This window comes from Mustela nigripes, chromosome 3 (assembly GCF_022355385.1).
Source record: "Mustela nigripes isolate SB6536 chromosome 3, MUSNIG.SB6536, whole genome shotgun sequence".
In the NCBI taxonomy this organism is placed as follows: Eukaryota; Metazoa; Chordata; class Mammalia; order Carnivora; family Mustelidae; genus Mustela; species Mustela nigripes.
In genome coordinates, this window is record NC_081559.1 from 38,092,948 (window position 1) to 38,119,118 (window position 26,171).

At 41.9% G+C, this 26,171-nt stretch overlaps 1 protein-coding gene across 1 annotated transcript in view; it reads left to right on the top strand.

Annotated features, from left to right (window-relative positions):
• SP100 (SP100 nuclear antigen) overlaps positions 1-25,808 on the top strand; it is an 88,204-nt gene extending 62,396 nt beyond the window's left edge. Inside the window, exons 17-28 of the mRNA XM_059395480.1 lie at positions 1,857-1,901; positions 6,229-6,300; positions 8,826-8,873; positions 10,138-10,242; positions 10,874-11,016; positions 12,535-12,576; positions 14,945-14,986; positions 20,967-21,082; positions 22,853-22,961; positions 23,242-23,313; positions 23,818-23,961; positions 24,947-25,808. Coding sequence (XP_059251463.1) covers positions 1,857-1,901; positions 6,229-6,300; positions 8,826-8,873; positions 10,138-10,242; positions 10,874-11,016; positions 12,535-12,576; positions 14,945-14,986; positions 20,967-21,082; positions 22,853-22,961; positions 23,242-23,313; positions 23,818-23,961; positions 24,947-25,072 — 1,064 coding nt within the window. The 3' untranslated portion in view covers positions 25,073-25,808. The remainder of the gene's footprint in view (positions 1-1,856; positions 1,902-6,228; positions 6,301-8,825; positions 8,874-10,137; positions 10,243-10,873; positions 11,017-12,534; positions 12,577-14,944; positions 14,987-20,966; positions 21,083-22,852; positions 22,962-23,241; positions 23,314-23,817; positions 23,962-24,946) is intronic.
• Positions 25,809-26,171: the final 363 nt, after the last annotated feature.

Here is a 26,171-nt window from a genome sequence, read left to right on the forward strand (position 1 = left end):
TTGTCCACTCTTTCCTTTCCCACCCAAGTTTAAGTCATAATGTTATTTTTTTTTGTTTTTGGTGTCGAATACGTTTTTTTTTTTTTTTTTTAGTTTTAATTTCAGGATAGTTAACAGACACTGTTACATTAGTTTCAGGTGTACAATATAGTGATTCAACAATTCCATACATTATTCAGTGCTCATTATGATACATGTACTCGTAATCCCCTTCACCTAATATACCCGTCTCCCCCACACACCTCTTCTTTGGAAACTATCAGTTTGTTCTCTGTTTTTAAGAGTCAGTTTTTGATTTGTCTCTTTTTTTCTTTGCTCATTTGTTTTGTTTAAATTCCACAAATGAGTGAAATCATATGGCATTTGTCTTTGATTTTTTAAAAAATACTTTATTTGTTTATTTATTTGACAGATAGAGATCACAAGTAGGCAGAGAGGCAGGCAGAGAGAAGGAAGAAGCAGTCTCCCTGCTGAGCAGAGAGCCCGATGTGGGGCTCGATCCCAAGACCCTAAGGTCAGAACCTGAGCCAACGGCAGAGGTTTAACCCACTGAGCCACCCAGGCACCCTTGTCTTTGATTTATTTCACTGAGCATTATACTCTCTAGATCCATCATGATGTTACCTTTATATGTATCTTTCAGCTCTTAAATGTGCTTGACATCCCTCCTTGATTTGTCCAAATAACATGCCATGAGTCCAACAGACAATGATCTTGCTCTACCACCCATATTTCCCCCTTCCTTACACATTTTTTTATTATACCATTTCTATATTGTCAGCGCATGTATGTTTAATATCCCGCTCTGTGACCTCATCCCCGCTTTTATTTTAATCCTTTTCGCCAAAATTTTTCCAGTTTATCTTGGTTTGCTGAGGTGGATTCTCAAGTGGTTTTCTCAATAATTATTCATAGGAACAAAAGTTCCAGAATTTTCCTGTTAAAAAGTATTTGGTTTTATTTTTTATATGTGAAAAATAATTTACTCGCTATTTCTAGAAGCATCTTGTAGATTTTTCTCCACTTTCTTGTGACATTAGGTGTTTGTTACTAAAGAAAATTCTATAGCAAGATCCCCCTCCCTTGAAAATGACTTAACATTTTTTATCTAGGTTGCCCATTCCATTTCTTTCTTTATCTTTAAAGTCCAGTAAATTTGTTGGAATATATATCAAGGTTGACAGTTTGGAGTCAATTTTTTCTGCTGTAGGGCAGAAATATATGTACTTAAGTATAGTCAGTTTTTTGTTCTATTTCAGAAACTTTTTTCTTGAATTTATATCAAAGCGCTTCTATTATTTTGATTTTCTTCTTTAGGAAATATGCTGACTTGTTGACTATCTTCCATTGATTATTTTCTTTTTAATTTTTCTTAATTTTTCTAAACTTCCTGGTTCATCTTTTATAAATCGCCCTTAAATAATCTCTTTTATCCCTTCTAAATTTGTCATCATTTTTCCATTTTTTTTTCTATTTCATAAGTTCTAGCTGTTAGAAACATGGGTTATAGCTTCAGCTTTTCAAGGCAAACCCCTAAATTCCTGGACATACACTTGTGATTTCTGAAATCTACTTTTTCTTGACCCCTGTGACACTCCCCCTCTTCTCTGTTAGCTCCTATCTGATTTCAGCTACCTTTTGTGTTTTCTTTATTGTGAATGAGAAAACCTCACGTAAGTAGGTAAAAATATACTGTAAATGACTGGCATAAATGTAAGTTATTTTTGTTGCTATTTTTGTTTTCAGTGTGGTGATGTGTTGGTAGCCAGAGATTTAGCACTACAAAGGTAGAATAAAGACTTTAAAATATTTGAAGCTTACTGACATGTTAAGCTTATTTTCTTTTCTGTTTGAAGGAAGAAAGAGAAGACATATACATAAAAAAAACAATCTTCAAAAAGGTAAAAGTCTGAGAATTCATGTCTGTGTACTTACTGCAACCCTGGTCTTCCTGCTAGACCCATCTTTCCTGTACCCCAGAAATCTTCAATGGATTTCATAAATAACGACTGTTTAGAGTACAGGCTAAGTTGTTGTAACAGTGAGAGCCCGAAATACAGTGGCTTAAACCATATCATTTATTTCTCTTTCATCAAACAACCCAGAAATGGAAGGAAGAGACTGCCTTCCTCAACACATGGTTTCTGTCTCTGGGTCCAGAAGAGCTAGTGTGGTTGCCATTGTCTCCCAGCCAGGGGGAGAAAAATGGGCAGGAAATCACCTATTGATTTCTTTTAATGGAAAGATCCAAGGTCTTTTGCTCACATCCTGTTGCCCAAAACTTGGTATTATGACCAGAGCTAGCTGCCATTGAGGCCAGGAACTATAAACTGTAGTGAGGCAGCCATGGGTTTAACTATAACTCTATTCCTATGGAAGAAAGAGTGATTGTGGGGGGACAAATAGCAGTCTGCCTACTTGCCTTACATGTTTTTATCCAGAGTCACTGACTTCTTCATATTTGGAGGAAAACTCTGACTCATATTGGCTCAAACCTGGCCTCTTGTCACCTAAGACCCTTGGCAAGAATAGGAGCTGGAACCTGGATAAAGCACGGAGCTACATGGCCAGAGACAAGCTAACCCTGAATGGGAAATGAGGGACCAGGAGAAAATGTTAGAAAGGTTTGTTGTAACTAATGAACACAGTGCTCAACAGAACAAGGAGAAACAGGGAACTTGAATTAATTAAGCAGAAGCTAGAGTCCTGGTGTCACCTCAGAACTAAGCCTGGGACACAGTTATTTAAACTAAACTCAGGCAGAGCATACTGTGTCTGTGCAGTAGACAATGAACACATATATTTCTAGCATCTCTATCATTTTATCTTCATATTTGCCTGTATTGTCTAAGTTATTTCTTAGCTTATACTTACCCGGGTCCAAGATTTTGTTCCTCTGAGTTTTTGTGAAACCTGTCTTACCTGTTTTGTTAAAATGTTGAAATTGGTAGTTTAAGCACAAATTGATTTTGTTCCTTCTAACTTCTTTTCAAAACTGTTCTCTGAAATAGTTCTCTTTCTGCCCCAAGATGAAGTCTTAGGTAAGCCCTGGAGCTGTGTTACCCTCATTCAGTATTAAGAAACCTGAGCTGATATGCAGTAAGGAAGTTGGGTGAGACCAGCCTCTTCTCTTATCCACACTCTTGTCTAACCCTCCTCAGTATCAGTGCTTTTAGCTAGTTCAAGTTGTAGAAGAGGGAGAGACGGGCATAAGGAGCAGGAATAGCCCTCTTATGGGCTATGTCCTTCATGTCTCCAACATATGGAGAATGCATGAGCCATGTTTATGGGCTCTTTAAGGAACCCCTCTTTAGAAAGACTCTCTCCACTGAAGTTCCTCGAACGCAGGAGTTCCAGCTGATTGCCTACCACTTCCGCCTTAGGGGAGGGCCACATACCTGCCAGGGCCATGTCATCCATTCAAATCATCTTTCTTTACAGAATATCTTTCAAGAAAAGCTAACTGACCTCCTCCCTTCCCCAGAGAAGCCCATGAGAATCGTGCTTTCTCATGATCCCAGTGGGTGTATAGCTGGTTCCCCAAACTGTCACCATCTCTAGACTTGACTGTATTTGCTATGCTGTGATTTTTGTGCCTGTGACTTATCCATTCCATAAATGGAAGCCTATATCTCCCACTCTCCTTCACCCATTTTGCTCATTTCCCACCTCCTCTTCTCTGGCATCAGTTTGTTCTCTGTATTTACTGACCTGTTTCTGCTTTTTGTTTGTTTGTTTATTCATCTGTGCTATATCTTATATTTCACATATAAGTGGAATTAAATAGTGTTTGTCTTTCTCTATCTGACTTATTTCATGTAGCATAACACCTTCTAAGTCCATCGAGGTTGTCACAAATGGCAAGAACTTATCCTTTTTATGGTTGAGTAATATTCCATCATGCATGAGCACGCATGCGTGCACACACACACACACACATACACATGCACACACACACACACACCCCACATCTTCTTTATCCATTCATCTATCAATGAACACTTCAATTGCTTCCATATTTTGGCTATTGCAAATAATACTGCAATAAACATAGGAACATAAATCTTTTTGAATTAGTATTTTGTTTTCTTTGGGTGAATACCCAGGAGTAGATTTATTGGATTGTATGGTATTTCTATTTTTAACTTTTTGAGGAAGCTCCATATTATTTTCCACAGTGGCTGCACTGTTTACATTCCCACCAACAGTGCACAAGGGTTGCTTTTTTCTCCACACCCTCACCAACACTTTTTATTTCTTGTCCTTTTGGTTTGGATTTGAATTTCCCTGATGATTAATGATGTTGAACATCTTTCCATGTGTCTGTTGGCCATCTGTAGGTTTTCTTTAGAAAAAATGTTCACGGGATGCCTGGGTGGCTCATTTGGTTAAGCAGCTGCCTTCGGCTCAGGTCATGATCCCAGCATCCTGGGATCGAGTCCCACATCGGGCTCCTTGCTCGGCAGGGAGCCTGCTTCTCCCTGCAAAAGTTTCTATTTTGGTGTAGATCCAATAGCTTATTTTGCTTTTATATCCCTTGCCTGAGGAGCCAGGTCCCGAAAAAATGTTCCTGAGGCTGGTGACAAAGATATTAGTGCCTGTCTTTTCTTCTAGGAATTTTATGCTTTCAGGTCTCACATTTAGGTCTTTAATCCATTTTGAGTTTACTTTTGAATATACTGTAAGAAAGTGGTCCAGTTTCATTCCTTTGCACTTTGTAGCTGTCCAGTTTTCCCAGCATCATTTCTTGAAGAGACTTTTACTCGTATATTCTTTCCTCCTTTGTCGTAAGTTAATTTAGCATAAGTGTGAGTTTATTTCTGGGCTCTCTATTCTGTTCCATTGATCTGTGTTGTCTGTTTCTTTGCCAATATCACACTGTTTGCAATTATTATAGCTTTGTAATAGATTTTGAAACCTGGGAATGTGATGTCTCCAACTCTGTTGTTGTTTCACAAGATTGCTTTGGCTATTTGGGGTCTTTTGTGGTTCCATATAAATTCTAGTATTATTTGTTCCAGTTCTATGAAAAGTGTTGTTGGTATTTTCATAGAGATTGATTTTTATTCTTCATTCTGTTGATGTGGTATATCACACTGATGGATTGGCAAATGCTGAATCATCCTTGCATTTCTAAAATAAATTCCACTTGGTCACGGTGAGTGATCCTTTTAGTGTATTGTTGAATGCAGTTTGCTAGTATTTTGTTAAGGATTTTTGCATCTTTGTTCATCAAGGATACTGGCCTGTAGTTGACTTTCTTTCCTTTTGTTTTCTTCCTCCTCCTCCTCCTCCTCCTCTTCTTCTTCTTCTTCTTTTCTTTCTTCTCATCCTTCTCCTCCTTCCCCTCCTCCTCTTCCTTGTCTTCCTCCTCCTTCATCTTTGTCTTCGTCTTTGTCTGGTTTTGGTATTAGGGTAATGCTGGTTTTATACAATGGTTCTGGAAGCTTTCCTTCCTCTTCTATTTTTTTTTTTTTAAATAGTTTGAGAAGAATAGGCATTAACTCTTCTCCAAATGTTTGGTAGAATTCCCTGTGACTCCATCTAGTCCTGGATTTTTGTTGGTTGGTGGGAATTTTTTGATTGTCAATTTAATTCCATTACTAATAATTGGTCTGTTTGGATTTTCTATTTCTTCCTAATTCAATTTTGGATGATTGTATGTTTCTAGGAATTTATCCATTTCTTGTAGGTTGTCCAATGTGTTAACCTATATTTTTTCATAGCAGTCTCTATAATCCTTTGCACTTCTGTGGTGTTGGTTCTTATTTTCCCTCTTTCATTCCTGATTTTGTTTCCTCCCTCCTTTTTTCTTGATGAGTCTGGCTAAAGATTTATTAATTTTGTTTATCTTTTCAAAGAACTAGCTCTTTGCTTCATTGGTATTTTCTTTTCTTTTGGTTTCTATTTTATTTAATTTTGGTCTGGTCTTTATATTTCTTTCCTTCTGCTAAACTTGGGCTTTATTTATGCTTTTTCTAGTTCCATTAAATGTAAGGTTAGATCATGTATTTGAGATATTTCTTGTTTCCTGAGGTATTCTTGTATCACTATATATTTCCCTCTTAAAATTGCTTTTGCTGTGTCCCAAGGATTCTGGACTGTTGTGTTTTCATTTTCATTTGTTTCTATATGTTTTCTTTTTATTTCTCCTTTGAGTTCCTCATTGACTCATCGGCTGTTTAGTAACATGTCAGCAGCATCATTTTTATATTTTTGTTTTCTCAGTGAGAAGGAGAGGCAGACATAGAATCCAAACTCTGAGTAACAGAGTCTTATGGAACAGAGGCAAACAAAAAGGTAAAAAGAAAAAAAAATTAATTTAAAAAAAGCATACATTTTCCATTTTCAGTAGCTAAACATCTAAATTCTCATGCTTTATTCTATGCTTTTAGTAACAAACCTACTTCCCTATTGCTTTATGTAGCTGTACTGTTGAGAAATATATCAGATTTAGTCAATTTCCAAAAGGTGACATGGAGAGAAAGATGATAATACCACAAAAAAATAATTCTGTGATGAATCTGCAACCAGAACCTAGGACACTTGGTGACAATGCAGTGCTCCCTCCACTGAATGGATAACTTTCAGGACTGGACATAGTTTTAGACATGAAACACAGTGTAATTCATAGGTGATGTACCTGTCCTTCCTCATGTCCCATGACCTTGAGGTAATCGTGTGGACGGGAGGGTGTCAATTTACCTCTTCTGCCTCAGTTTACTCATCTATAAAGTAAGATAAATAATAATAGCTTGACTGTCCTCCAAGGCCCATCTCAGCCTCATATAGAGCTTCGTATCCTGCGGTTTTGATGAAAGGAGAATCTAGCTCACACACTAGTCCCAAGAGGATTTAAACAGAGAGAAACTGAGAGCAAGAGAATGTATGTTTGCCAATAATGGCTACTGCTCAACAGACTCAGATTATGACCAGGGCTAGCTGGAGTATAAGTTTGGCTACCTCATTGAGAAAGGAGAGGACAGAGAAAGCAAGGAGAAAGCAGAGAGGGCCCGGGTATCTTCTCATGGGACAGTGGGCCTTGACCCTTGCAGGCAAAGAGAGGGGTAGCAGTAAGGAGGGAGGAAGGTTGGGAGAGTGAACCAGGACTGGCTAGTTTTCCTGGGCATAACTATCACTTCAGCACCATGAGTGACAGGAGAGGGGTGTTCCACAGAAAGCCACACTTACATGGATGACTTTTTACACCTGGCAATCATACTAACTACCTTACTTGGCACAGTCATGTTCTTTGGAACTCATCAGTGCAGAGCAATTTTTTTAAAAAAGCTTCATCTATTTATTTGTAGTCTACATGTTCCCTATTTTACATGTCTTAAGTCTTTAGTACTAATAGCCATGCTGGTGATTCTTTTATGCAGGTTTGGGAAACCCTTCTCTCAGTATACCTTCATAATATCTTGATAAACTTCCTAAGGTAATACTTTGTAGGGTAGAACATGCTTGACCTTGGGATGTGATTCCTCTCAGAATAGGACTCCTCAATAAACATCTCATGGGTCCATTTTTATCTTGAGATTTTTAAAAAACCTTTGGCTATTTGTTATAGCAAAGGCCCCACAAATGAAGGCTTTTTGTGATTGGTTGAAGAAAAAAAAAAAAAAAAAAACCTTCCCAGCCTCACCTGATCATAATCTATTTAAAGGAAAGATGAGTTATAGTTGAGTATCTGGAGATTTTTCTCCTGGGATCTGAACTATCCAAATTAGTACCCCAGGATGCCAGCCATGGGCACAGACCTTTAGATAGAAAAAGCATCAAGTGTGTGTCTCTGACCCCAACATTCAAGAATATCTGAATAATGACAGACCCAAACATGCACATGGACATGACTCACTCTTTCTTTGGATACAATCAAAACATAAATCAGATACTACATTCTTCTGGGATGTATTTAAAGTCAACCCTTTGGGCTATCTCTAACCCTGTGCCTTTTAGAACTTGGACATCAATTTCTATAAATTCCCCTTCATTGAGTTAGTTTTGGTATCCTTGCTCATTTTTGCCACCACTTTCAGCACAAATATCTTCTTTCAGGTTTAGGGTTTGGGGAAGCTATCTGACCTGTAGATTCCCCCATGAAATCTCCCTTGAAACCTTGTATTACTGCCTTTTATCTCTGTCTCTTTACTAAAGGAAATCTTCAGCATCTTCATTTAATCTGTATTTCTTTTCTGTAAGCATTGATTTTCTCATCTGTAAAGTGGGGATAGTATTAGTTCCTGTTTGATAATTTGTTCTAAGGATGAAGTAAGTTAATAGAGGCAAGGTCTAAGGATAGTTCTTGACAGAAAAGAAGCACCTAGTAGATGTCTAATTTCACTATTTTTCTCACCAAGTTGCTTCAGAAATCTACAAAATACTATTTCAAATTTATTTGGAGATAATAGTAAAAGAAATATAGGATGAATCTCAGTTAAGTATCATCTTTGTAACTAAGTCTAGGCCAGGGTTCAGCAAACTATGGCCCACAGGACAAATACAGCCAATTGGCTGTTTGTAAGTAAAGTTTCATTGGAATACAGCCACATCTTTCATTTCCATATTATCTACAGATGCTTTCATAATACAACAGCAGATTTGAATAGTCACAACAGCAATTAGGTACCTTAAGTATTTACTATCTCTTAGTTTACAGGAAAAAGTTCCTGACTCCTGATTCATTGACACATTTGTTACATTTCTTCAAGTACTAGACAGGCTTCTGAAAAGTTACATTTGAATGGTATTTTTGTAAAACACTACCATTTGCAATGTAATGTTATAAACAAGAGACATTTGTGTTATTTTTTTTACTTTCTCAGGGAGAAAACCAGTCATCACCAGGTCTTTGAGAAGAGGCAGAAAAAGAGGTAAAAGGAAGTAAATAATATACTTTTAATAATTAAGTATCTAAATTCTTATTTTATACTCTGTGTTTTGAGTGATCAATCAGTTTACTTAATTGCCTTTTTGAATAAGTAACAAATTTTAGGATAGTCAATGGCCTTGGTTAACTTCAACAACAAGACAAGATGATATAATACCCATTCCATTGATTAGCCAGTTGATCTGAGAGACCCCAGGCCTTCTTGGACATGTAGAGGGCTTCTATTACTCCACTGATAACTTTTGAGGAAGGAAATATAAGGAAAAATATAAAAGATATGACTTTCATGATATTTAACTGACCGTCCTCTTGCCCACATAGAGAGCCACAGGTTGCCCATCAAGGGGGACCCTAGGTGGCAATACAAGACTTGTGTCCTAATTTCCAAACTTCTTTTGGTTGTGTGACTTTGGATTATCATTTGTGGGTTTTGGTTTTGTTTTTTGGCCTCAATTTCCTTCTCTGTAAATGGGTGGGTGACAGGTGAATTAGACTGAGTGACCTTCTAGGCCCACTCCAGCTCTAACAGAACTAACTCTGAAAGGACCATGGCCACCCATACTTCCCATTCCATAGAGAAGCCCCAGTTTGTGTTTTTAATGACTCCCCCTCAGTTTTGATCAGAAAGGCAGGAGCACCTGCCTCTGAAGGTGTTTCTTCATTTTAAGACTTGCAATGCCTCCTTCAGCAGAATCAGATCCCAGTGCCCCCACCCAAGGTATGTGCAGAGGTCCCCTCCCTGAGTAATTTGCACTTCTAGCACACTCTACTCTGAGTTTCCTTTTTAGCGACAGAGAAAGCTCACATGAAGGAGAAGTGAAACAAGCAGAGAGCAAGGAGAGAAGAGAGACACTGCCCCAGCTAGATGCCCCATTGCAATCTGGCTTTCTGTCCCTGAGCTGATTCCTCAAGACAAAACTAAAAGTGGAGAATTTTATCTCCAGCTACACAACTTCAAAGCAATAATACAAAAGGAGGAAAATCATGGCACAATGGGGAGTTGTGGTCAACAAATTTGGAGATTCAGACACCTCTGCACAAAGCTTTTAATGTAGGGTTTCAGAGAATGACATTATTTTTGTGCTCCTAATCTGCCATAAAAGAAAGACCTAGAAGGGTAATGAGTTCAGGGGGAAAGCCCTCCCATACATTTTAAATTATAAAAGAAAGATCTCAAGATGGGTGTGATCAAAACAGTGCACAGTTGTTCAGAAAAATGGAATGAAAAAAATAATGCTTCTTTACAGGTCCAAGAATTCCCAGAGATACACGTATAAATTTTTACCTTCTGGAACTTCCTGTGACCTGTGGAGAGGCAAAGGGGACTTTATATAAGGAGAAAATGATACAAGGTGGGTTTCATGATCTTCTGTGCTTTTTAACTGGAAAATACCCATGTTCTATGCCCAGTGTGGATCCCAATGCAGGACTCAATCTCACGACCCTGAGATCCTGACTTGATCCAAAATCAGGAGTCAGATGCTCAACCTACTGAGCCATGCAGGTGCCCCCTAAATATGAGAAATAACTAATTTCCATTAGCTGGATGGTCAATATTGTGCAAGAGGAAGAAGATGTGTGACAACAGCTGCCACATGGTCACCCATGGGACCTCGTCTGTCCCCTCTGAAACTCAGCCTGGCTCTCAGAGAAGGGGAGGAAAAGAATCCTCCTCATTCATCTTCAGAGCCATTCAGATTTTCCTCTTTTGAATATACTGAGATACTTTTAAAAAATAAATGTTGGTGCTAATTCTTGTCCTTGTTGCACAAACATCAAAGACATAGGTACACAGGACCAGGAGCTTTCTTCCACCCTTGCCTTCCAGGCTGCCTGTGGGCAACTGAAAGTCATGTCAGTTATCCTGCTGTAGATTCAGAGCCCAAGACATGTGGCCCAGGTCCATGGCGGAGACTACATCCTGGAGGTTCTGCAGTCGGGGGCAGGGGTTACTCCTGGCAACTCCTTGTTTTGGTCTCACAGGAACCTCAGAGAAGTGTATACAGGGTGTGGATGGAAGGTGGTTCACCCTCAGGGAATTTGAAGTTGAAGGAAAATACTCACGATCCAAGAACTGGAAGACAAGTGTGAGATGTGGCGGATTCACCCTGAAAGACCTGATTAAGGTATCCCAATGACACGTGGCTTATGTCCAGGGTTTAGTGTTATTGTTCACCAGCTCCATCATTCATTATCAGAATTTCTCAGTGTCCAGAAAACTGTCGCGAAGCCCACAGGGCATGTGTTACCTACTAACATTGTACTCAGAAGCATCTTGGCTGCTTTATATTATAACTTAATCCTCTAAATGCATGAGCTCTTATCCTTTTGAATGTGGAACAGTAAATTGTGGCCCTGATGGGGCCATAAATCATCACCACTGTGTAATGGGGTCACAGGAACGTAATTTAAATTGGGGGGTTTCTTAGACTTTGGAGGCTGGAGGAAGGAGTCTGGACCCTTCCTTTAATCATGGAGGAATCACGGGGAGTTTTGGGACTAACACAGGTGAAACACTGTTTTAGAAGTATTAGTCTGATCAGAGAATGCACGATGGGTTGGAGGGTGGAGAGTGGCAGCCATGAAGACCTCACCTGACCTTTACGGCCTCTGGGCCTGAGCCACCCCTTCTCAGCCTTCAAGGCCCAACTCAAACAGCACTCTCACTACACTGGTTTCCTGAGGCTGCTCCCTTTACAACCTGGGTGGCTTAAAACTATACAAATCCATTATCTGAACAGGTCGGGAGGCTGGAAATGTGAAATTGGTTTCACTGGGCTCAAGTCAAAGTGTTGTCAGGGCTGGTTCTTTCTGGAGCCTTCCAGGGAGAATTTGTTCCTTGCCTTTTTCAGCTTCTGGAAGTTGTCTGTGTTCCTTGGCTTGAGGCCCTTTTTGGCATCACTGCAACATCGTGTTCTATCATTACATCTCCTACTCCTCACTCTAACCCTCCTGTCTCCCTGGCAACAGGATGCTGGTCATTACATTGGCCCTGCACAGATAACCAGAATGATCCCCCCATTGCAGGATCCTTAATTTAATTACATCCATAAAGTCCTTTTTACCACTGAAGTTAACATATTCAGAGGTCTGGGGTTTAGGGTCTGACCAACTTTGGGGGCCATTATTCAGCCTACTGTACTCACCCATCTCTGGATCCCAAAACACTCTGTCAGAGCATGGTTTACTCTTCATCATCTGCACCCATTCTGTAAGGCTCATCCTACTTGTCTCCCCAAAGGCCTAGACACCTTTGTGTGCCCAGGGTCACTGATGGGGCCTACCCACTGTCCGTCCCTCCCCAGGTATGTGGCCGTGGAGTAGTTGTAGCATGTGAGGTATAGACACACAAGCTAGAAAGTTCCCGGAGGATGGAAAGGAGGCAGTGGGTGCAGAAGACATGGTGAGGAAAAGCCTGGTGAGGCTATGAGGAAAACAAGAGAGGATGCAATTTTAAAAGCTTATCTTATCTAGTCTGGGTAAGAAAGAACAGTGTGTTACAGGTTTGGAGAGGGACATTATTTTCCATGAAGACACCTTGAATTTGGGTTGACAGTGGGACCTATCTGGAGGGCAGGTGGAATGCCAAGCTCTCAGAGTAGAAACAAAGACCCATTATAGCATTAATCTTATTTCTCTTTCAGAAAAAATATCTACCAGAACCACCAAGAAGAAGAAGAAGAAAAGTAATTATCACATGACTTTCTGCCAGTGTCTTGCCCCCTTGGGATGGATAATAGCCGTGTGTCGCTTGGCGAAGCTAACAACCCAGATGGCGTTCTCTCCCTTTCTTTTGTATCTTTCCTCTGCTTCACATGCACATGTGCATTTCCACAGTGAGTCCTTCTCCAAGGGATCCTTCTTTAAGGGAACATTCACTCCCTTTATGGAGATACCACCTTAGAGAACAGAGAGATTGGAAGGCTGATGTGCCAGGGGTGAGACACTGCTAACCCAGAAGATCTGCTTTGTGGAGAGACTACACCAGAGAGATAGTTTTGGAGCTGGGTGTCTGCATGAAAGCATCAGGGCTCACCAGAGGGGCTTTGTAAACCTCATTTCCATCTATGGAGGTGAATTCTCTTTCCCTCAAAGTCGCATGTGGAGTTCATGGACTAGTGGTTTCCATGGTGCATGGATTCCAAGGAAGGAGGTAGGATAGTTGGTGTTTTCCATGTCCTCTCCAAGAGCAAGTGCAAGAAAGAACCTGTGTGGTGCAAAAAAAGGAGATGGAAGAGCTTCCATTTTCTTAACCTCCAATAGAGGTCCCCTTGGTCCATCTCTGCTGTACAAAAAGTCACAGTCTTCACAAAGTTGGTTTCTGGGGCTACCTGCTCCACTGACTTTATGCTAACAACTCTGTCACAAGGGCCTGCACCCACTGGGTTTTCTGGAGAAAGACACATTATTTGCTTAAGAGTAAACATTTCAGGACGCCTGGGTGGCTCAGTTGGTTAAGTGACTGCCTTCAGCTCAGGTCATGATCCCAGGATTCTGGGATCGAATCCTGCATCAGGCTCCTTTCTCAGCAGGGAGCCTGCTTCTCCCTCTGCCTCTGCCTGACACTCTGCCTGCTTGCGCTCTCTCTCTAACAAATAAATAAATAAATCTTGGGGAAAAAAAAAAAGAGCAAACATCTCTATCTAGTGCTAGGGAGTCAAAGGTGACTCAGTCCCTGTTTGTCAATTGAGTTGGCCATCTCCCATCCCTTTATCACAGATGCCATCTCCATCTGGACTTACAACTCTTAAGGTGTCCCTACCTCCATTCTCAAAGCATCTCTGCAGAGGGCCTTTTCCTTCCCCAGTCCCTAGGCTTCTGTCCCTTGCACCATCAAATGAGAGGTGGTACTATTGGCAGTTTCCCTGCTCATAAGATTCCTGTTAAACCTGATGGTGGTAGCTGAGGTGTTCCAATATAGTAAGACAGAAAAGTCCATGCTAATCTTTATTTTATTTTATTTATTTTTTTGACAGAGAGATAACAAGTAGGCAGAGAGGGAGGCAGAGAGAAGGGGGAAATCAGGCTCCCTGCTGAGCAGGGAGCCTGATGCAGGGCTCAATCTCAGGACCCTGAGATCATGACCTGAGCCAAAGGCAGAGGCTTAACCCACTGAGCCACCCAGGCACCCCATCCACGCTAATCATTTACCGGTTACTAAGAAACTTCATCTCCTGAGTGACAGCTGTGTTCATTTGTTTGTGCCCTTCTGTACCCATTCAACAAACACCTGTGGCACAAGCGTTAAGCACTAAGCATATGCTTGGTCAGTGGCAGCGCACAGGAGGGCAAAGTGACAGATCCAAGGGACTGTTTCAACTTTATTGTCTAACGTGGAATAATAACTGTTGGGATGGGGTGGGGGTTACTACACCACTCTAGTGGTCTAGCAGTGGCATGGCTACCTCCCAGGTCATTGTACTCTGGATCACACCAAGTGGCTTATCTGTGGCCTCACTGCCTCGGGCAGGAGGTAGAAGCTAGGCAGCCGTTCTTCCAAACTGAAGGAGGCCAAGTCATTCCACAGATATCCAAGATCAATGCATCCTTTTGGGATTCAGGAGAAAGTGCAGAGGTGTTTAGCTTTAGGAAGAAGACAAACAGGACTGGGGACCTTAGATCCATTTTATTTTCAGGACTAGGCCCTGGGTGAGCTGCAGAAGACAGTGGGGTTCTTTGGGACACATGCACGGTGTTCAGGACGCTGGGTGGTGTGGTCACTGGGGGCCATGGATAGTCAGTCCTCAGCTTGAGTCCCTCACTGCAGCTTCAACTCCAGCTGCGGAATCCAGGACCAGGCTCCCTGCGTGGCTTCACAAAGGCCTGCTTTGGGAAGAGCAGTCAGAGAATGGAGCTTGCATTGGGCCAAACTGACAGTGACATAAAATTTCATGATTTTTTTATTCTCCAGTTAGACATACAGACCCATAAAAACAGATATAAAGTAAAGGGAGGGCTGTGGCATGAATCCTTTGTATAAAGAAGTTCACTCAAATGCGTGGTTAGTGAAAAAATCATATTCAATATTGTCACTCAATCTTTCTTCCTTTTCAGCAGACAACACCAGAGCCTAGCAAGGACTTTTTTGACCCTTATGTAAGTACTGACTCCCCCACCTGTGACCTCAGAATAACCCAGGCCTTGTCCCTCCATATATTACCTGTGTCATTGCGGCGTTTTCCTGAAGCATGTTCAGACTCAGTTGGAGTGTGTCCTTGTGTGTGACAAGCAGAGAACAAACGTATCATCCACCCCAGGGAGATGATTTTGGAGTTGGTGTCTCTGCGTGAAACTTCCTTTCCATTTGTTCAGGGAAAGTTCCCTGTTCCCTTATTTCCCCTTGAGAGTAGGTATGGGAGACAGAGCGCTAGACCACTGGGGTCTCTAGAGCCAGGACTTTAAGTGGTAATAACTAAGGCTGGCCTGCCCATGACAGATAAGGAGCGAATCTGAGAGAAGAACAGTATTTTAAAGAAGGTAATAAGGAAGGAAAGGAAGATCATCAACATCCACTCTTAGATAGAAGCAGAGCTAAGAAGGTTTGAAACATCCACCAGAAGGAACAGGCTGGGCCAAGCTGGCAAGTTTAGGGGCAGACCCTGTCCCCAGCCCTGCAGAGAAATGTACATAGGGCAAGTGGGTGATACAGATAAATATCACAGGGTCCTTTATGGAGACCTGGAGCCCATCTTAAGGAAGCTGTCAGGAACCTGAACTGGCTAAGATGGAAATTATCAACACGTAGCAAATCGCAGACATTTTTACTCAAACTGCTTGGCTAGTGCTTGACTATATATGGACCCTTATGATCTAAAGACCCTGCTTACTACGGCTGCCTGCATTAAAGTCTGCCAACATCACAAAGGACCCCTCCCTCTAAGCCAAATCACACTTTGGTTGCTTTCATTGCAACAAGATGGGAATTTTGGGCCAAATCACTTTTTTGCACCACTCCAGGGGGGCTCTCACTGTAGAATGATGTGCAGCTGTACTGATAAGGGATGCTTATGGAGAGAGGATTAGAAAAGGGTTGCCATGCCCTCCTGGTCCTCTAGCATTGCCCAGCATGATCTAGATGCAACCACATGACTTTGATTCCTCTGCTGGAGGTGGGACCCTTGTATAGTGGAATAGCTCTCATCTCTGAGGTCTTCACAGCCTTTCTGATAACTGGAATGGACATGGAGGGTTATTCCCACAGCTCACAGCCAAGCCCTCTGTGAAGATAAAAAGGCAACACTTCTTCCTCTTTTTTTAAAATTATGTTATGTTAGTCACCATAGAGTACATCATTAGTTCTTGGTGTTGTGTTCATGATTCATTGTTTGTGTATAAACCTCAGTGCTCCGTGCAATCCATGCCACACTCATCTATCCCCCGACCCTCCTCCCTTCTAGAACCCTCAGTTTGTTTCCCAGAGTCTCCTAATAAGAATGTCCACACTCCTTTTCATAGCCTTTCTGTGGCAGATTTTGTAGACTGATAATGACTCTACTCATAGCTCCCACACTTTGCCAGAAGAAATCCCACCAGACCTTGGGCTCCCAACCTTGGCCGCACATGGCAATCAACTGGAGGTTCCACCCACAGAAGTTCTGATGCTAGTGTTCTAAGGATCAAGATTTTCCAAAGCTCCTCTGGTGGTTTTAATACACGGCCAAAGTTGTGGGCCATGTGGGCCAGGGCGGTTCAGTCTGCAGTGTCCATCTGAATTTCCTGGGCTTCTGATTCATTGAGTGAGGGATGGCGCCTGAGAATTTACACTTCCAGCATGATTCAGTGGACATTGCTTCTGCTGATCCAGAAACCTGCTTTAGAAGCCAGAGCTCTCCACTAAGGACTGCACCTGAAAACCATCTAGGTTTTCATTTTTAAAACAAACTGCCAATATCCTTCCCACCTGTTGACACAAACAATCAAAATCACATGCAACTAATTGAATCTCTGAGGATGTGGCCTCGGGCATCAGAATATTTTTTAAAGCTCCCCAAGTGATTCTATTGTACAGCAGGTTGAGAACCAATGCCAAGCAAAAGGACAAATTTCTTGCTAAAAAGATTAAAAAGATATATGTTGAGTTTGTGGGCTTCGTAGATTATAGGCCTTCCAACACAAGATTGGCAAGTTTGTTAATTCTTTCTCAGGGCCTACTTATAGTGCACCTCATAAAATAATGGTCCAGAAACCTCCACCCAGCAGTGGTCAGCATCCATTGGTGTCATCTGTTATGATAAAAAAGAGAAATATTTACATGGTCCATACCAGGCCCATGTGGGGTTGTATACAGGGATGTCCCTGACAGGATATTCCATACATTTTCCCTTTCAAAGTGTGTGGGCAAGATACAGACCCTAGAATTCCCTCTTATGTGTGATTTTTGTTTCTCTTCTTATATTGAATTTATAGATGGAAAGAATTTATAAATTGAGATATATCCCAATTCACCTCAGCTCACTGGGTACATGGATGATATTCTGATTGTTATGATTTAGAACCTGAAAAAAGGCTGCTGTGCTTTGGCTAATAAGACAGTGTTATAAGTAGGACATCTGCGTCCTCATGGTCATAGACCTCATAGAAGCATTGAGAAGAAGATGGGACTGGCAGGATTGGCAGGACTGGTGATGAATTGGATACCTGAAAAAAAGAAACAAATATCTTCTCCCATTCCGTGGATTGCCTCTTTGTTTTCTTGACTGTTTCCTTTGCTGTGCAGAAGCTTTTAATTTTGATGAAGTCCCAAAAGTTTATTTCCACTTTTGTTTCCTTTGCCTTCGAAGACATATCTTGAAAGAAGTTGCTGTGGCTGATATCGAAGAGATTACTGCCTATGTTCTCCTCTAGGATTCTGATGGATTCCTGTCTCACAGTGAGGTCTTTTATCCATTTTGAGTTTATCTTTGTGTACGGTGTAAGAGAATGGCCCAGTTTCATTCTTTTACATATAGCTGTCCAGTTTTCCCAGCACCATTTATTGAAGAGACTGTCTTTTTTCCACTGTATATTTTTTCCTGTTTTGTCGAAGATTATTTGACCATAGAGTTGAGGGTCCATATCTGGGCTCTCTACTCTGTTCCACTGGTCTATATGTCTGTTTTTATGCCAGTACCATGCTGTCTTGGTGATCACAGCTTTGTAGTAAAGCTTGAAATCAGGTAACGTGATGCCCCCCGTTTTATTTTTGGTTTTCAACATTCCTTAGTGATTTGGGGTCTCTTCTGATTCCATACAAGTTTTTGGATTATTTGCTCCAGCTCTTTGAAGAATACTGGTGGAATTTTGATCAGAATGGCATTAAAAGTATAGATTGCTCTAGGAAGTATAGACATTTTAACAATGTTTATTCTTCCGATCCAAGAGCATGGAATGGTCTTCCATCTTTTTGTGTCTTCTTCAATTTCTTTCATGAGTGTTCTGTAGTTCCACTACTGGATATTTACCCCAAAGATACAGATGTAGTGAAAAGAAGGGCCATCTGTAGCCCAATGTTTATAGCAGCAATGGCCAAGGTCGCCAAACTGTGGAAAGAACCAAGATGCCCTTCAACGGACGAATGGATAAGGAAGATGTGGTCCATATACACTATCAAGTATTATGCCTCCATCAGAAAGGACAAATACCCAACTTTTGTAGCAACATGGATGGGACTGGAAGAGATTATGCTGAGTGAAATAAGTCAAGCAGAGAGAGTCAATTATCATATGGTTTCACTTATTTGTGGAGCATAACAAATAGCATGGAGGACATGAGGAGATAGAGAGGAGAAGGGATTGGGGGAAATTGGAAGGGGAGGTGAACCATGAGAGACTATGGACTCTGAAAAACAATCTGAGGGTTTTGAAGGGGTGGGAGTGGGAGGTCAGTGTACCAGGTGGTGGGTATTATAGAGGGCACGGATTGCATGGAGCACTGGGTGTGGTGCAAAAATAATGAATACTGTTATGCCGAAAATAAATTAAAAATAAATAAATAAATAAATTTTAAAATATTATACATATAGATGAACACCAAAATTGTGTGAAAACGGATGAATTCTCTGATCTTCCTCCAATACATATTTGTGAGAAATATGTGTTTCATTTTTCTGACATTTGTTTAGATGACAACCTGACTTTTCTACACAAAAGTTAAATAAGCCAAATAAAGATCAAGAGACAATATTTAAAAAAAAAAAAAGAAGAATAAGAAGAAAAAGAAGCAGAGGCTTAGAAAAAAAATCCAAGAGGGTGCCTGGGTGGCTCAGTGGGTTAAGCCGCTGCCTTCGGCTCAGGTCATGATCTCAGGGTCCTGGGATCGAGTCCCGCATCGGGCTCTCTGCTCAGCGGAGAGCCTGCTTCCCTTCCTCTCTCTCTGCCTGCCTCTCTGCCCACTTGTGATTTCTCTCTGTCAAATAAATAAATAAAATCTTTAAAAAAAAAAAATCCAAGAGAGTATAATATCATGGAACAAAGCATAAAGAGTGTTTCTAGAAGGAAGAGGAGGAATGGTGCTCCCTGTCACCTCCTCACTTCCTCATCACCACCAAGAGTCCCAACCACCCATAGCTGGGTTGGCCAGCAACCCCCCCCCCCCCGCAATCTGTGCATTATTCTCTACCTAGATTGTCACAAGAGGATGTAAACCCTTCTTCCAATCCATGGTGTAGACAGGATATTTTCATCTAAGTGTAGAGCTGCCACGCATTGGATGAAATGTTTCCCTATCACATAGTCTTCTTCAGTTGGCCCTCTAGCTGTTCAGGCGGTCCCAGGAGAAGAGCCAGGTGCTCATCCTTCTGGGAATTTCTGCAGCACAGGCACACTCTTACATAGAAATTGTAGTATGTCGGGATTCACATGTTATTCACACAGATTATCATACACACACACACACACACCAGGAAAACAATGTGATTTCTTTACCTACCAATGGGCTTATTCCTTGACCAAGTCTTATTTTGGTCTATTAATTCCATTGTTTTTAACACACATTTGTTTCTCCACAATACTTAGATACAAACACTATCAAATGTTTAACTTCTCTCAAGAAAATTAAATCTGGGGGTGCCTGGGTGGCTCAGTGGGTTAAAGCCTCTGCCTTCGGCTCGGGTCATGATCCCAGGGTCCTGGGATTGAGCCCCGCATTGGGTTCTCTGCTTGGCAGGGAGCCTGCTTCCCTCTCTCTCTATCTGCCTCTCTGCCTACTTGTGATCTCTGTCTGTCAAATAAAATAAACTTAAAAAAAAGAAAATTAAATCTGGCTTAAGGTCTCACATATTATGATTGGTGAAAAATCTAGCATTAACCAATTTTGTGGCTCCTTTACAATATATAGTATAGTATAGGTCTTCCATGTGCTCAGAAAATGAAGGTATGTCCTAGGCCTTCAGTTGTGGTGGTCACTTATCACAATCTGTGGCCATTTGGGGATGGCACCTCCACACCTTACATGCCGAGCTAAATCATGGGACCTCTTACCCCAGGCTCCCAGAGCCAAAGAGCTCTGTCCTCCCTGGCATCCACCTGGTAATCTGTATCTACGTCTTTCCAAACCAGAGGTATGTCACTGGCCCAGGGGTCCTCCAGGCACAGAACTCATAGTGCAGGAACTCTCCCCCAGGCCCTTCAAATCATGGGAAACTTATGGCCAAGAAAATAGGATGTAGTGATATGTCAGAAGTGTAATCTCTTACATTAAATCCTCGGTAAATCCCTCTTCAGTGAGTCAATTAGATGATGCAATAACTAGATAAGACACTGTGTTATATTCCCGAGCCAAGTTTTGCCAGCAAAATAATAAATTCCTCAGATTATCTTTAATTCATCTTCTTTTGTGGTTGTTGCTAGTCTGTGTCAGAATCTTTGACTTCATAAAGAGAACTTTAATGGTCTAATATCCACTTCCTCCCAAACTTCACTGCAGACCAGAATGTCTTCTTCCAAAATCTTCACTCAGTGTTATTTCTTAATATTTTGAGAAGAGAAATCTACAAGCGTCCTCCAGACTCAAGCAAAGACCATGGATTCTAGAGTCTCAATGTATCAACCTTCTGGGTTCTCACTAATTCCAATGATGTCTGCATTACCTCCCCTTCTAGCCGGGAAACTCAAATATATGTGAGGTGTGCCGTCGACCTGGAAAGCTGTTCTGCTGTGATACTTGTCCAAAGTCCTTTCATGAGACATGCCACATCCACCATATAGATGTTAACCGGTTAGTGAGCCCTGGCCCCTTCTCGCCCTCCCTTCCTGTGGCACAGCTCCTCCCACTCTGCGCACTCAACTGGCAGTGTTTGTCTCTGGTTGTATGTGTCCTGAGGCAGAGGGAGCAAGTCTTACAGTATCAATATCCATTGTAGAACAGTGTTAGCAGCAATAGATTAATGGTAAGCAAAAACTCTGCAAGTGTCACCCCCACATCTCCCACTTGGTTCTCAGACCTAGGCACTTTGAGGGGGAGATGGCATCATACATAGGGTGCTGGTTTAAAGCATATATCACCTGCTCTGGGAACATCAAAAAGCTGAAAAATTTGGGACTGTGATGAGCCTTCAGATAACCATGGATGCTATATTTATTTTGCCTTAAAATGTATTTTGAGGGAGCACCTAAGTGGTTCAGTGGGTTAAGCCTCTGCCTTCAGCTCGGGTCATGATCTCAGGGTCCTGGGATCGAGCCCCATGTCGGGCTCTCTGCTCAGCGGGGAGCCTGCTTCCCCTCTCTCTCTGCCTGCCTCTCTGCCTGTCAAATAAATAAATAAAAATCTTTTCTAAAAAATGTATTTTTGGTCAGAGATGATGGTAAGAGGGATAGCATGAAGGTTGATAAGGCATTCTGTAAGTGATAGTGTAGGCAGAATTTCTGTGACCAAGAAGGATGGATGATTTCCATCAGGATTGTGTCTGTCCCTATGAAGACAGAACGTTGCACCCTTGGTACTGGGAGAGTCTAATGTAATCCAACTGCTCCAAGGCAGTTCCCAAGGAATAGTGTCATCTTAGGGACTCTGCATAAAGCTCTGCAGTTGGATATGCTGCAGAGGCAGAAGACAGGTCTTTATTGCTGTGCCCATGTATATCCCCATCCTCACACCACAGGTACTCGGGAATGGGCCCCTTGAGCAAGCACTGGAGTAGCCAAGGAGAGAGGAGGCAAATGACATATCTAGGAAGGATCACTGTATCCTCTTGATTTTTTAAAAAAGATTTTATTTATTTGACAGAGATAGTGAGAGAGGGAAAATAAGTGGGGGAGTGGGAGAGGGAGAAACAGGCTTCCCACTGAGCAGGGAGCCCAATGCAGGGCTCAATCCCAGAACCCTGGGATTAGGACCTGAGCCGAAGGCAGGCGCTAATGATTGAGCCACCCAGGTGTCCCTGTATCCTCCTGATTATCAAGAACCCTTCAGCACAGGGAGCTTAGCAGAAAAGAATGGCAGAGGCATTGAATGTAGAGTCAAATGGCAGATGTCTGACACTACTCTGTTCATAGATTTCTTTCCAAGAAGTTTCTGCAGCACAGATTCTAGGCTTAGGTATGGCAGTGCCAGAGGAGAGGATGCCTAGAACTCTGGGCTTACTCAGCAAAGTTGAGAAACAAGAGCTGGTTTCCTTTTACTGTAGTCTGATGGCTCACTAAGGCCCAAGACTCCAGTGCTGAAGGTACCAATTTCCAATTCTCAATTTTAAATGGCAGGGCTCATATCTGAGCCCATAGTGGCTCAGTTAGGAACTCTTAAGTTTTGAGATGAATGAAAGACTATCATCCACCATGGCAGCTCACTTGACAAACTGTCAGTCCTGCTACCACTATAAATGGGAGGGGTATCTGCCAGCTATGCCCAAATGGGGCTCTAGCACAGAGACAAGTTGGATACAGTGTGGAAACCACCAGTCATTCCTGAACAGAGGACTTTAGCAGCTGTAGAAACAGTGGCTGAGTCACAGAAAATCTATCTTTGCTGACCTTATGCCCAACTTCTCAGGGAACCATGGAGTTGCATCTTCTGCATGATAAAGGCTCTTCAACCAAGTCAGCAATGTCACCAGATATCTGAGGTTTTACAGAGGCGGATGGTGCCTGAGGAACAGTTGGTGAGTTGAAATACAAACCTGAACTCTCCTCCTATCTTTTGACTTGAGAGAAGCAGCACAGTCTTGCAGGGCTGGAGGGATGGTGCCCAGGGGTGAACAGCTGTCCCCGGCTGTGCTTTGATTCCCATGACCTAACACTAAAATTTGTATTCCAGAGAAAATTCTCATTCCATGTTTGTTTCATAGGCCACAGGTTTGGGAACCATCCATTTTGTCTGAGCATGTATATTTCATTCTCTCCAAGATGCTTCTCACTTAAAATCTCCTCTCTCTTTTGCAGAAATGTGAATTTGTCCTCTTGAAGGTCTACTGCTGTTCAAAAAGCCCCTTTTTTGCCTCAAGACCACATTATGTAAGTAACAGCAACAAAGCCCGAAACCGGCATTGTCAAATTTGGGATATGGGTCCAGTGAGTCCACTCATCACTATCTCCATCTTGTTGATGGACATCTGAGTCAGCTTACTTAGACCTTGGCCCCTTAAGCTGCTACCATAAAGTACCATGGACAAGGCAGCTCAAAGAGTAGATATTTATTTCTCCCAGCTCTGGAGGCTGGAAGCCTGAGATTGGGGGGCCTGTGTAATCCTGCAGACTGCCAACTTCATTTTGTGTCTTTACATGATGGAAAGAGAGGGAGAGAGCTCTGTGGGGTCATTTTTATAAGGGTACTAATCCCATTCATGAGGCTCATCCTCACGGTCTAATCATGTCCCAAAGGCCCAGCCTCCTAATACCATCACACGATGGGTTAGGATCGCAGCATAGGAATTTGGGGAGGACACAAATACTCGGTCTATAACAGGGGGTGGACTTGAATTGTGCTCACAGCCTGCCCTTCCACACCTCTTTCAACAGAGTAACAATGCATCTCATGGCCCAACAAAACTCATGTGGTTAAACAAAATCAAGAAAAAGCTGAATAAGAAACTGTACCTCCGAGTGAAGGGGTTCGTTCAGGACATGTGTCTCATCTTTGAGAACCACAGGGCTTTTTACAAGGTGAGTGGTTCCCTCTACATCCCTCTTTCTTTCCATTAAGCCACTTTGCCATTCATCCTCTTGTATCAGGTAACTGTTACCGTTTCCCTCAACCTGTGGCAAACCGACACACATGCAAATGCTGGAATATTCTAAAAACCCCGGGGGGCCAAGGTGTGGAAACAGTAACAGATCAGGTCTCCTTGCAGACATTACCTTAGGGCTATCCTAACTCACCCTGACAATGGGCCCCCCCAGATCCCTAGTCGTAGAGTGTGTGCATGCACTGTTTGCTGTTGCCGGCTGTGCACCTGCTCTCTGGAGTCCAGGATCTCAGCAATGCGTAGGCAGGGGCTTCCCCCTCACACCTGGACATCTCTGTCCCTATCTCCACTGGTTCCCAGTGCTGCAATTCGGAGGCAGAGCATGGAAGGTTGATTACAGGCAGAACCTACGGGGTCATAGTGCTGGGAGGGGCATCTCTGTAGCAGCGGGTCTTCTGACATCACTCCCCTGGACAAGGGCATTTTAAAGGCAACTCGTATTTCTCTTTTCTAAAGGAAGATACCAAATCGAATTTCTCAAATTTCAAAATCTTGGATTTCTTTACTTTCGAATTTCTTAACACTATATCCAAAAGTTAACAAGGATTATCTCAAGGGATGAGGGAGAAGGAGGGACGCTATGAATTTGCCTTCAACATTTCTGTACCATTGTAGTGCTGTAAGTCATAAATGCTGTATTTGAAACTATAGCCACTGGTATTTTTAAAAAAAATTAACAATAAATTTCTGATGAAGAATTAGACTATAATACAGTACTCTTTTTTGCATCTCTATCCTCCAGATAAAGAGAAATGATCAAGCTATCTGGGAACATAATACTCCTAACTGTATTAATTCTCACTTAACATTTGGGTAGTCTAAAATGAAGCTCTGGATATGAAACATGGAGAGCTCAAGCTCTGTTGCTATGGCCATTCTCATTTTTCTCTTTGTTTTTTCAGGACAACCAGAAATTTATCAAGCTTGGATTTCAGCTAGAGGACATATTTATGAATACTTTTGGAAACATTTTTGCAATTCAGGAAATAAGAGAGCACAGTTTTCAGTTGGATCCCACTCTTTCCTAAAGTAGCCCACCCCTCACCCCCAACAGTTTTTTTTTAATGCTCACATATCTTTATTTTTTTTTATTGTGTTACATCAATCATCATACAGTACATCATTAGGTATTTTATTTTTTCAGTGTCCCAAGATTAATTGTTTATGCACCACACCCAGTGCTCGATATGTGTGATCCGTGCCCTCCTTAAACCCACCACCAGGCTTACCCATCCCTCCACCCCCTCTCCTCTAAAACCCTCCATTTGTTTCCTGGAGCCCATAGTCTCACATGGTTCATCTCCCACTCTGATCTCACATCCCCATCCCTTTATTTTTCCCTTCCTTCTCCTAATGTCCTCCACAGGCAGTAACCTCTCTGTCATGGGCCACAGCACACACAGCCACTTCTTTCAAGACAAGTCTCCAAAGGCAAGGGGAACAAAAGCAAAAATGAACTTTTGGGGCTTCATCAAGATAAAAGGCTTCTGCACAACAAAGGAAACAGTCAACAAAACCAAGAGGCAACACACAGAATGGGAGAAGATATTTGCTAATGACACTACAGACAAAGGGCTGATATGCAAGATCTATAAAGAACTTCTCAAACCCCCAAAAGAGTCTTCAGCAGCTACATGATAAGGGACTGTGGTCCCTCCCACTGACAGTTCTGCCTGTTGCTGTGCAGACAGCTTTTTCAAACTTTTTTTGTTGCCATTTTCGTTCATTTATTTTTCTAAATAAAATAAAAAATTATCTTGTCAAGTTCTCTTATTCAATAATTTGGATTGAAATTTACAATAGAAAATATCAGGTCTTCCTATAGGGATGGTATGATGTGCTTCTATTTATATGACTCCTTTATTAGGTCCTTAAGGTTTTTTCTTCTTTTCCCCTCTCCACACAGAACTTACTCGTTACTTTCCAGCCACATGCAGTAAGCATGGCTAAATGACTGAGACACTGACCAGTGGACTACGATCAGAAGTGGCATACGTCATTTGCAAGTTGATTCGCAGAAGGGCAGTGAGAATTTCCTGTGTAACCTCTCCTGCCATGTTGATTACAGAGGTCTTGTTTTGAGATGACAGAGCCTAGAGATTGACCCTGCCTGGTCCGTGTATTCAC